At 42.9% G+C, this 12,149-nt stretch overlaps 1 protein-coding gene across 3 annotated transcripts in view; it reads right to left on the bottom strand.

Annotated features, from left to right (window-relative positions):
* Positions 1-12,149, bottom strand: part of HSPH1 (heat shock protein family H (Hsp110) member 1) — a 50,424-nt gene that overhangs the window by 33,102 nt on the left and 5,173 nt on the right. For 2 of the 3 annotated variants that reach the window (XM_025213643.1, XM_025213644.1), the window contains exons 2-5: positions 11,545-11,602; positions 9,206-9,346; positions 7,085-7,207; positions 4,744-4,843 (exon numbers count right to left, since the gene is read on the bottom strand). In XM_025213643.1, the coding sequence (XP_025069428.1) occupies positions 4,744-4,843; positions 7,085-7,207; positions 9,206-9,232 (250 nt within the window). In that variant the 5' untranslated portion in view covers positions 9,233-9,346; positions 11,545-11,602. Of the gene's footprint in view, positions 1-4,743; positions 4,844-7,084; positions 7,208-9,205; positions 9,347-11,544; positions 11,603-12,149 lie in introns of those variants that run through there. The other variant, XM_025213645.1, reaches the window with a different exon arrangement.

Raw genomic sequence — 12,149 nt, 5'->3', positions numbered from 1 at the left:
CCTATATATCTAAAAAACAATTTCTTGTTGTCCTTTACTTGGGATGCCATCGTCAGCTCCATGGTAGCTTTGGCCTGTCTAACTGCCTCCCTACAAGCGCGAGCAGAGGAGGTATATTCATCTTTGGTGATCTTTCCCTGTTTCCACTTTTTATGTGCTCCCCTTTTGGCCCTTAGGCTGCCCTGGATTTCTCTGGTCAGCCAAGAAAGCCTCCTGGCCCCTTTCCCTTTTTCCTCGCATCGGGATCGTCTCGCTTTGTGCCCGAAGGATCGTTTCCTTAAGGCACAGCCACCCTTCTTGGGCTCTCATCACTTCAAAACTCCTACTCTGCAGTGCGTCCTTGACTGATCGCCTGAGTTCATTGAAATCAGCTTTCCTAAAGTCTAGCACTTTCACCCTACTCAAGGCACCCCTCACTAGATTAAAGTCCCCCTCAGAAATATAAACTCTTAGCTCTCACTCACTGCCCTTCTCTCCTCCCAGCTGCCATTATAGAAAAACAAAGAAATTCTTCTATTACAAAGAACTCAGAAAGACCACAACCAGCCAGGACATTTTTGACACTAAGAGTTCATATTTGAAGTCTCTGTATTTATCTCGTGAATCATATGGAGACATTTTCTACCCAACGATGATAATACTGCCTGGCACCCCATAGCACCCCTTAAAGGATCTCATGGCACTTTAACTGAGAATCACTGCCCAAGAGGGAGAGTTCCAATCAAGTATGATGCCTAGGTTACAGGTCTGAATGAAAGCAGGATCATAGAAGAGGAAAGAGGAACAGGAGGGAAAGTAAGAGCTTGGTTTAGTTGCACATATCCTCATGGAGGTCTGCTCAAACCAAGTGACTGGCAGAAGATTTTAGTCTAGAAAGAAAAGCCTGAGTAAAAATGTATATCTGCAACTGCTCTACAAATTTACTATCATTTTAACATTTGTGGATGAGATTACTTAAAGATTTAGTGGAGAGGGAGAGCAGAGGGGGACCAAGGAAATATATCAAACATTAGAGAGCTCATCCAGATGAGGCAACTTACTCCCTGCTGGTGTAGAACAGTCTTGAAAAGACTACAAACAAGTTTCTTGATTGGTTTAGGTGGAACTCTAAAGCCACCCTGGAAAGAAAACTCAGTGTTACTCTGCCTTTCAGAATGAGGTATACAAAGTCTCTTGCCTGAGGGGCCTTACCTCCTGGCCCTCCAAAAAGGGAAGTGTATTGAAGTCACAAACTCAAAGAGGCTCACTAATTGGGGGAGCAGGCAAAAAGAAGGAAGAAAAAGAAAGAAACTGATGCTGTCAAATGAGAGAAAAGACATGTCAAGTGTACCGTTGAATTGTATACCACTGACTACCAGGTAAATCTTGATTAAAGTAGAGAAAAAGCCAGAATGCTTTGACTACAGAGAATGAATAATAATTTAAATTTGTGTAAAAATGCCCTCTGGGTCCAAATAGGAAAACTGGCCTGAGAAGGCAATTCTAGTAATTTTTCTGGACATTATGTAGACAATAGGACCATAATGATTAGCCAAGATTCATGAGGAAAAGCAGGTCTCTCCCCACCTCACTTTAATAAACAACTTACAGTTCAGTAGAAACATGCAAAAAGCCTTTAGGCCTCTGCAGAAGGCAAGCACCTACTAATATTATCAGATTCAAGCCCTTTCTGGAACATAGCTTTGGTTATTTGGCATTATCCAAAGTAGCAACAGGCCCATCTGTAATGCTGCCTTTGCTACCACATTACAGCCCATGCTGCATCTCTTAGCTCCGCTCTATGTGCTGCATCTCCCTAGGGCCACTTAGGGAGTTTTAGTGAGATGTTGCAGCCTGGATCAGCACCCTGCCCCCCAAACTCTCCAAGCGGCCCCATGTTTGACCGGGCAGCTGAGATGGGGGTTTGGATAGGTAGGGAGCAGCATCCAGGAGCGGGACAGGCAGGGGGGTCACGGCAGAGCTGTGATCTGTTGCCTACAAGGCCCTTTGACAGGCACCAGTTTCGTGGAAAGGGGTGTGTGAGGTTATGGCTCTGCCCTGTGTCCCAGCCCTGATGTGTCACTGCCCAGTGATCCCACAGCCTCCAGAGACTGGTCAGGACCTGCATGGGCAGGGCTGGGCAGATGGGATGGGGCCACGGGTGGGTGGGGAGCCAGGAGCAGGACGGGTGGGTGGAGCCAGGGCGGTGGTGGTCACAGCCGCGTGCCAGGCCCCGGGGTACAGCCATGATCCATTCCCCATATACAAAACTGGTGCCTGTCGCAGGAGTGTGTACAGAGCAGAGCATGGTTTTGCCTCAGGCCCTGCAATCCCAATCCCTGGCCCCCCTATCCCACTCCTAAAAACACAGCTCCCCACCATCCCATCTGCCCACATGGGTCCTGCCCCAGGAGTGGGTACAGGGCAGATGGGCTAGGGTTCCTGGGCAGAGCGGCCAGGTCTAGCAGCAGCAGCCAGAAGGAGCCACTGTTGAGGCTGCCAGGAAATGGAGTCTGGCTGCATTTGTCCAGCCTGCAGCAGATTCCTTGGCCCCACCCCAGCCCTGCTTCACACCAGGCTGCTCCCTGTACCTGGGCTGGGCTGCAGGCCAGACAAATGCCCTGGCATGCTGAATCCGATCTTTGAGTCTTATTTTGCCCACCCATCTTAGCTCTTGTGTTACATCTCTTAGCTCCTCTCTATAGCCTTGTAGAAACTTGGACAGGAAAGAATAACCCTCTCTTCTGTGTCCAATCAAAGGAACAATGTAGTTATGAACAGGACTTGCTGGTAGATGACTCAGAAACGGAGGGAGGCAAACTAATGCAATCTGAGGATTGTACCTTCAGAAATCCAGGTGGGGGTGGTCTTAGAATTTTCATGACCACAATTCTACCAACTGTATGGCCAGATGTGCATAAAATAGTTCAAAACTACTGGATGGTACCTGGATGTACTAGTTCCTTTGTGGTAGGAAAAGTAAGACTGGTATGTGCCTCTGTCCCTCAAGTCCATTACATCCTTCTTAATTGGTAGAACGTTCCTAATAGCTGTTGGACAAAATTGGCACTTACCTGTGTTTCCCAAGATCACTATTGCCTCAGTGTCCCAGGTTTTAGGTGATCCTTGCTGGCAAATTTTAGAAGCCCTTAAAATAATCTATGGCAAATTTCTGGACTGATGTGGCTGTCTCATGAAGAGAAAGTGACACCAGCCTCCCCCCCCTTACATGGGGAAAGTAGTCAAAGCATTTGCCCTCTGAGGGACTGTCTAATTCAGACACTAAGGATTCTACCAGTGATGCCACTGCCTGACTGAGATCTCATCCTTTTCTTCAGCATCTGTAATGGAGGCCACTCCTGGCTGTGTGAGACAGCAAGTTCCATTAAATCTAAACCAGAACATTTTAAGTACATGCATCAGTGCCCAATGCATAAAGACTTCTCAGACTCCCTACAGCGTTATGTCTTACATAATGTACAGGAGAAAAAGCAATTCTAAGATGAAGACAAAGTAAACTTCGGGAATAGTTGTGCTGCTGGTGCCGGTGTCTATTCTGGTAGAAAGGCAAGAGCAGAGGGTTATTGCTGTAATGCTCATCACATCACTAGGAAGCACTCACAGATCTGTGCCTGTTCTGGTGTGGGTCTCATGACTCCCACCACTTTTGCCTTCAGTCCTGGTCTGAATTTTTTGGCATCATCAACTGTTTAGAAGGTTAGCCTTTCACAAAGGTTTTGAATCCTACTTCTAAGACAAACCTACTACACTCTCCAAGCCACGCACAGATTGAGAATGAATCGACTGGCTCAGATCTTTTTGAAGTAGCTGGGAGACATGCTGGACCTCTCCGTCTCAGTCACTGCCTATGCCAGAAGTGGCCAACCTGCAGCACAAGTGCTACAAGTGGCACAGGCAGCCATTAGAGCATGGAGGGGATAAGTGCCACATAGGGGAGAAAGTATAGGTAGAGCACTATACTGGGCAGGTTGCAAAATGGAAAGATGAGATGAGAGTAGTATTCAGGAAGGTTTCAGGGCTAATTTGTGGTATGCCTACCAAAAAAGGTTGGTCCCCACTGGCCTATGCACTCGGCAATTCTAGTGATAACAAGAAGGCCAGGGAGGTCAGCGTGTGAAAACTGTGACAGAGGGGTTTCCAGTTCCCTTTTAAATGGGCTCTGCCTATCAACAACTCTCTTGCTGCCAATAGCCTCTTAATATCTTGTCTGGTGGATCTCTTCTCTCCTCACTCAGACGCAAATTTTAGATTGCTCAAATAAACATGATTTAAGTCCCTCATCTTTTTCCAGATACAGGGTGCAAAGTAATGGCAGACTGAACATGCTGTATTGGTGGGGGGGGGGGGGGGGGGGGGTTCCCTGAAGAAGGTAGCCATCAGATATGCCTATCAAACCCCATGAGTCAAACCCATGAGATTATCATATCACAGAATTTCAATTCTGTAGGTTAGGATCCATCTTCAGGACAGTTGGGGTAGAGCCATCTCCCAATTCATCTTTTTGGTACTGGCCAGTACAGGAACCACTGGCCTAGGTTAATTCAGATATTCCAATGCTATTAAATGAGTGGGTAAGAACTGAGCAAAAAACCCCTTTTTTTTCCCTACCCCAAGACAAAGGTGGCAAAAATGTCATAAAATCAGCTTGCTTGTTAGATGACTGGTCCTTTTTGCAGCAGTTAAGTATTTCAATGAACATCTGTTAAAATATACATTTTGCAAAATATTGTTTCCTTTGCTTACCTGCTGTCATGTCATTCATTAATCTCAAACAGTTTAAGCCAACAATCTGAGCAGCATCCAGTACAGACCTCCTTTCAGCATCTGTGAAAAATGATGGAACCTGAAGAATGCAAATTAAAGAAAGAGTCAGCACCAGAAAGTCAGACTTCCAATAAAAAATTTTTTTTTAGATCTGAAACCCCACATACTCTAAATCCCCTTAACTTAGCCATTATAAAATTTTAAGGTGGAATGATAGTAGTCACTTAAAACCCCAAATTCACTCAGTACTTGGTGGTCCCATTGCAGCCAGCGCTCAGACACTACTAAACAGGGGCCTCAAGCAGGAGTGTGAAAAATACAGTCTGCACACCAGAAGCAGACTGTAAAACCTTAATCAGGCCTACGGTTCTGTCCCAGTTCAGTGTGCTACATGTAGCACACAGAGCTCATCTAGCACACGGCTGGTCTGTGCATTAGAGGTGCACCGCTGACACATCGGTCTGATATTGGATTGGTACCGACAGAGGAAATTGCCTATATTGGAAAATTGGCCCGATGCCACCAGTAAGTGCCTGTGCACGTGCGCAGCACGCAGGCAGCTAGGAGCGCATCCGGCAGTGTGGAGGGCTGCCAGCAGCTGGTGAGTCTGTTGGTGTGGAAGGGGAGGGGAGGGGTGGCAGATCAAGGCCTCCCCTCAGTGAGGCAGGCACTGCCTAGCTGGGGTGGAGAAGGGGATGAAGCTATGGCTCATCCGGGGAGCACAGGGAGGGGGTGGCAGCTCCCGCTGCTGCACGTACCCCAGGAAGACATGGGGGGAGGTGCCTCTGGATCTGTGCGGGGCGGGGCGGGGCAGGGCAGGCGGGCTGGAGCCAGGGCTGCGCCAGGCTCTTCTCAGTGGGAGTGGGGCTTGGGGCCAGGGCTGCACCCACCCCAAAATTTCCTAGCACCACCACCATATACCCCGCACAGCCACAGCTCAATGCCCTACCTCCACCCACACACTAGGAAGAGCCAGGGCTGTGCTGGGCATGTGGCTGCATCTCCGAGGCCCACCCCTACCCCAATTTGAGGGCACATGCCCCCTCCCCGCCCATGCAAGCAGTGGTGGGAGCCACCCCCCATCCCCAACAAGCTGCAGCTCCATCCCACGCCCTGTCCTACCTTGGCTAGGCAGCCCCTGCCCCCCTCCCTGCGGGCGGGCATTGATCTGTCCCCTCCCCACCTTGTCCACTACAACGGACTTACCAGGTGCATGCAGCTGTATCGGAAACTGAATCAGTATCCTCCGATATGTCTCCTTAAAAATTGACTATCGGTATCAGTCCCCAAAATCTCTACTGGTGTACCCCCTACTGTGCATGTCTGCGCTGGACTCGCCCCATGTGCCACATACTTCACAGGGCCTGCCTGGGGCATCTGCTGCATGTGGTGCCTGTGCTAGACTGGCTTTGCAAACTGGAGCTGGGTATGGTCCAGTTCAGGCTCACACCCCAGCTCCACGTGCCAAATCCAGTGTGAAGGCCAGTCTGGCATGGGCACCACATGCAGCGTGCCTCCCAGACTAGCCTCAAGCACTGTGTGTAGCACATACTCCAGTCCAGCACCAGGCACTGCACACAGGGCTGGATCCAGCATGTGAGGCCAATCTATGGGCCTAATCCAGCTGCAGGCTAGCCCCATGTCCCTCATCTGGCCATAGGGCCAAATAAGTTTGATGCCCCTGGCCTAAAGAATATATGCAAAACTACAAAGGGAAGTAAAATACTTTCAAGGCAGAAAATAATGTCCAGATCAATCTAGCCTAAAATAATTTGACAAGTGAAAAAAAAATAGGTGAAATAACTTTAATGTTAAGATCAGGGAAAAATAAATACATATTTTAAATTAGTATTGTGCTGTTTTGCTAGTCACATGGTATCAGTTTAAAAAAAAAATCTGCTTTTAATTCATTTAATTCCTTGATATACAATTTTTCTTATTTTTTGTTAGGCTAGACATTCTATGCAGGCATTTGATTATATTTACCTCCTAACTATTTAAGCAACTGTTCAGTACTCAATACAATTCCCATCATAGCCCTTTATCCTACAGAGCCATTAAAGATCCTTTTTTAAAGCTCTTCCTTCAACATAGACATACTAATGTGAAATATGTATATTTCAATATTGTCTGTTTAGTTTGTATTGCCATATTAAAAAAACATTTTTAGGTTAAGGCTCCTGTACTATTTTTGCCTAGATAGCCTCTCAAATTGTATTTACTTTATAGAGAAAAATGCAATAGTACAGATATCAAATTCAAGCCAGAAGCATACAAAAGTTATGGTTCAGAGGATTTACTGCTCCTCATAATTACTTACAGAAATAACACAGTCTGTTACTGGCTTTTTTAGGTTACTCTCAGCAGTCTCCTTCAACTTAGTCAACAGCATAGCTGTTATCTGTTCCACACTAAAGAAGTGCTCCTCATCCATGTACATCACCTGTACAAAAGAAGGAAGTCCATCATCTGAACTGCAGAAAAGTAGAGTTAAATTTAATTCTACTGGGGGCTATGCTGACCAGCAATCTCTCTCTCCTCCTAAATTTCTCAACCCGCTCACTGAACAATGTTATTTTTTATAACTAAGTTCCACCCATTTTCAGCCCATGCACAGGAGATAATGATATATTTACACAAACTGAGTGGCAGTAGTAAGTGAATGAAGCCTCCTAGATAAAGTAGATGGCAGTTGAAAAAATGGCAAATTTGTTAGTAAGGTTAGCATGCAAGTATAAACCCATAAGTCACTAAATTTAAAGACCAATTTTCAGACTGTCCACTACTACAAAAAAAAGTTAAGAAATTACCCACAAAGAAGCATTCATTTATGAAGTGTTCTTATCCATAAGGCCACTGTAAATCACTTTTACGCTACATATTTTCTGAATGATGATCATGTTAAAAGCCTAGCCACCAAGGTATATAGATGCATACAGGAAAAGAAAGCAGTACTTTCTGGAAGCATGTCTCTCTATGGGCTTTTTAAAAACTTAATGCAGCAAAAAAGTTACTTGGAACTTGACACAATTAAAACAACACACAATCAATTTGTTGTTTGTTCAAAAATGTACCTGTTACTGTTATAAGCCACAACTAATATTCTTTTAGTCAGAATGGAAAAAACTATGAGTTTGCAGAGATATTCCTTACACAAATGGGGAAGTTTTGGGGGATTTTTTTTACCCAAATATGTAGGAAGTTGTGATGTAGAATGACAAAAATTGGCAAGAGCATCCAAGAAAGATTTCTGTAAGTGAAACATCTTTTACTTAATCAATTACATGATCACATACCCCCTCAAAGATCATTTTTCTAGAGCCACATGAACACGCACTCCAGAGTATTTTTGTTGTCATAAAGGACCAGTACATTTTGCCTAACAATTTTTTTTATGGTAAATTCTATTTATTTTTAATATTATGTTGTTATTTAGCCTACTGTGGGCACAGCTCCAGCTGGTTCAAAGTATGGAAATTAAAATCACTATGCCATGAAAAGCCTTTCATAGATTCATAGATGTTAGGGTAGGAAGGGACCTCAACAGATCGAGTCCGACCCCCTGCATAAGCAGGAACCTGCATAGGCAGGAAAGAGGGCTGGGTCTAGATGACCCCAGCTAGATGCATACCCAACCTCCTCTTGAAGACCCCCAGGGTAGGGGAGAGCACCACCTCCCTTGGGAGCCCATTCCAGACCTTGTCCACTAACTGTGAAGAAGTTCTTCCTAATGTCCAGTCTAAATCTGCTCTCTGCTAGCTTGTGGCAATTATTTCTTGTAATGGTAGCAGTTAGACCAGCAGACATCCATTTCTCAATGGAGCTTAACTCATTTGGGAAACAAATATGAACAATAATGGTAGATTTTGGGGGGTGGGGTATTAGCTACATCTCTACAACTCTTTGCTAGCATAGCTATAAGATCAAAACCCAAACTAGTATGGGCAAGACCCTATACCTTGTATAAGCAGATTGTGGACTTGGTCCTGACAGTGACTTACATACTATTAAAAAGGTTTTCTTTATGCACAAAGATGCTACTCATTTGTAGCTCAGAAAAGCATGTGTGGTACTTGAGACATAGTATGCAACCATGTAATCAAAGTATCACAGTGCATACTGCAGGGAGGACAGAAGTCAGGTTAGTACTTCAAAGCAAAACCAAGCTACATTGCAATTATCTTAGCAGTTTGTCTGCTAGAACATTTAAGCCATACAGACTAGCACTGTGGAAGCTCTTGCTAAAAGGTTTTATTTGGTACAGCCAACATACTCCACTTCAGAGTAAAGCTGGCGGTTCAGGGTAACAGCCCCTATGGAACAAGGGCACTGAAGAGCTTATGTGAATTAAGTGAAAACCCCGATTTTTATAATTAAGCACAAAACCTTTCAATTTAGTCACAAGACCTAGAAAGTTACACTGTAAACACAATACATTTACCTTGACTCCAACTCCACTGTTTTTCATGGGAACCAGATCATAGCTCAATTTCTCTCTCTCTTTCTGAACAAAAGGATCATTAAATGCATGGCCATGGAATCTCTTAAAGTTAGATACCGTGTTGTTGGCATGAGTAATTTGCTGAAAGAGGGGGAAAAAGAAGATGGCTTGAGAAAAGTAATCACTTAACCTGGGCTTTAGACACCAAAACTAAACCTTCTCCTGCCCACAATAGGTTGCATTTTGAATTGATGGTTCAGTCACTTGACATCTCTCTAAAGTATTTAATTTTGTAGTACTGGAGTTCTGTGCTTACCACATGAGGTAAATGAACAAGTACACTGCAAAGCTTGCTGTCTAATGGTGCACAATGTCACAACAGAAGACAGTGAGTTATAGTCTGTTTAAAAAGTATTATAGCAACAGCAATAAAAAGCTTATTATTTTCTACCAACTACTTACAACTCTTAGCCCACAACAAACACCGACAAATCTAACAGTATTGCTCAGGGATCTACATATTGAGGAAGACTTCCTGTTTTTAATCACCCCAAAATAAAGAAAATCCACACCTAGCAAGAGAGAGTATAAAAATCATCTTAATTCATGGTCACACAAAATGAAAGTGCTTAAATCACGTTAGCAATTGTTACACAATGAATAGTGAAGGAAAACATTTTGGTAGCATTTTATAAACTATTCTATAATTGAACCTGAAAATTAAAGATCTAATTTTTATAATATGAAAAGATTTTAGAGTCACCGCGTCTCAAACATCCCACTGTATCCTCCTCCTACTTAAGATTACAACAGCAAGACAGTTAGAATGCCATATTTCCTCAACAGTTTTGATCTCCAGTGCTGTCAGATATACCTACTATATTTTGACATTCCTTTGAAAATTTACCAGAACAACACAGCAAGGAACAGACTGGAAGACTAGCAATGATGTAATTAACAGTTTGCAGAGAAGCCTGGCATTTCATTGAGAATGCATAACATTAAAAATGTTAAATAGCAGTTAACAGTGTACTGAATTCCCTGTTTTGAACAAGTGACAGCCAAATTACTTAGTAAGTTAGTGAATAACTTTTAACCATGGAGAAGCAAACATCGATGCTTGCAAGGGAATTATGACATTCATCCTGTAATGATGTTAAGAAAAGAATGCTCACTCTTAGATTGTGGCGATTGTAAGATGTCAAAAGATTAGTATATCCTATCTTTGTAAATGTTTGCCCAAGGGCAAACTGGCAAATTCTGTTTTCAAGCTACTATGATGGCAAAGCATGACAGCACCATAACACACTGAATACCGCTTTATAATTAAGTTAATAACAATCTCTCTCTAACACAGTTTCTAATTTGTTTTCTCAACTGTTAGCTGTGATACAAGCTACTTCATTTTCCATTTAGCTTAAGTTTCTGGACAGCTTTTAATTAAATTATCTGTCAGTTCCCCGAGTTGTTTAACAAAAGATTCATGCGAGTAGAAAAAATCCACTTTCAGTTCTTATCTACTAGATCAACCTGCAACTGTAGATGAATGTGTGAATAACTGAGGATAGATATTCTGAATACTTGTACACTTTTCTAGTGCATCTCTTGTTTGTTCATAATTAAACAGAAAGCTACGAAGACTGAAAAAGTCTCCACTGGTGCTCTCTCCATGCAAACCTATCGCAATGCCTTCACCAGCTGACAATTTGAATAGGTTAAAAAAGGCTTGGTCTCTACTGATGGGAGTTATATTTAGATATAAACAACCCAAAAACATGATAATTAGGTTTATACATTTGAAAAATTAAATATTGTATTTGATTATTTCTTAACACATTTCAAGACTGAACTTATTTTAGAAGAAAATATTTAAACACTTCTATCAGCAACCTTAGTAAAAAAGAGCCAGGACCCAGATCCTCAAGTGTGCCTGATGATCTAGGCTAAAGTTCTTAGTGCATATTTCAATTTAAGTAATCTCATGCACAATTTCCATATTTGAAAGATTAAACTTCCAGCTGAAGGAAGTTTTATTTTTGAATTATTTTTTTTTTTTAACAAAACAAGCTGGGTGACTTCTTAAAAGTTAATAAGGAAATGTCCAACCAGAAAGGACTATTAAACAAAACATATTTGATTTTCCTGCAGGGATGCTCTGTATTTCTCAGAAGCAAACACGGAGCAGGGACCAGCAGCATGACCAGCAGTCTGCCAATTAAGGTCAAATAAGTTTATCTAGAGCTATCAGCTAAACTTTTCCACATGTTCCATTACTCGGAACAGAACTGAATTTTTATAAAATTACTAGTACCTGAACTCTCCTTCAGAAGCTGACCTACCTGATTCTTAGCCGAGACACCAATAGCTCTGTTTTTTGAACCAAATGATACAACCGATCTGAAATGAGAGAGAGACTTGTTCGTTCAAGTTTCATATTGGCAAAAAATGCTATGGAAAGCTGCTGCACGTCTATTATTTGTGTGCATATAATGAGACTGTGCAAGCTAAGCTATCATTCTTGTTACACATACTGATATACTACATTAGAAATGAATCATCTATAAAGCCTTGCTATAAACCACTTGCTTTTCACAGTGATTTCTTACATGTATGCACCTGCATTCCCTCTTAACTCAAGGTCACAGGATTATGCTTTATACCCCAGCTGCATTTTTTATTGCCTGATCTCAGTCAAAGGGTCAGTTGTTTTGAACACTGAACATAATCTCTTTAGCCACCCAACTTAGCCAAGAGGTTTTTTTTGTTTTTTTTTTTTTTTTGGGGGGGGGGGGGGCAGGAAGAGATATGCTTATCTTTTTATATTTTACTTAAAATAGGACAGGGGTTTTATGGCTAATATAGATTCATAGGTTCATAGATGTTAGGGTCAGAAGGGACCTCAATAGATCATCGAGTCCGACCCCCTGCATAAGCAGGAAAGAGT

Source organism: Alligator sinensis, unplaced genomic scaffold (genome assembly GCF_000455745.1).
Source record: "Alligator sinensis unplaced genomic scaffold, ASM45574v1 scaffold406_2, whole genome shotgun sequence".
Lineage (NCBI taxonomy): Eukaryota > Metazoa > Chordata > Crocodylia > Alligatoridae > Alligator > Alligator sinensis.
This window is presented reverse-complemented; position numbering and strand designations above follow the sequence as displayed.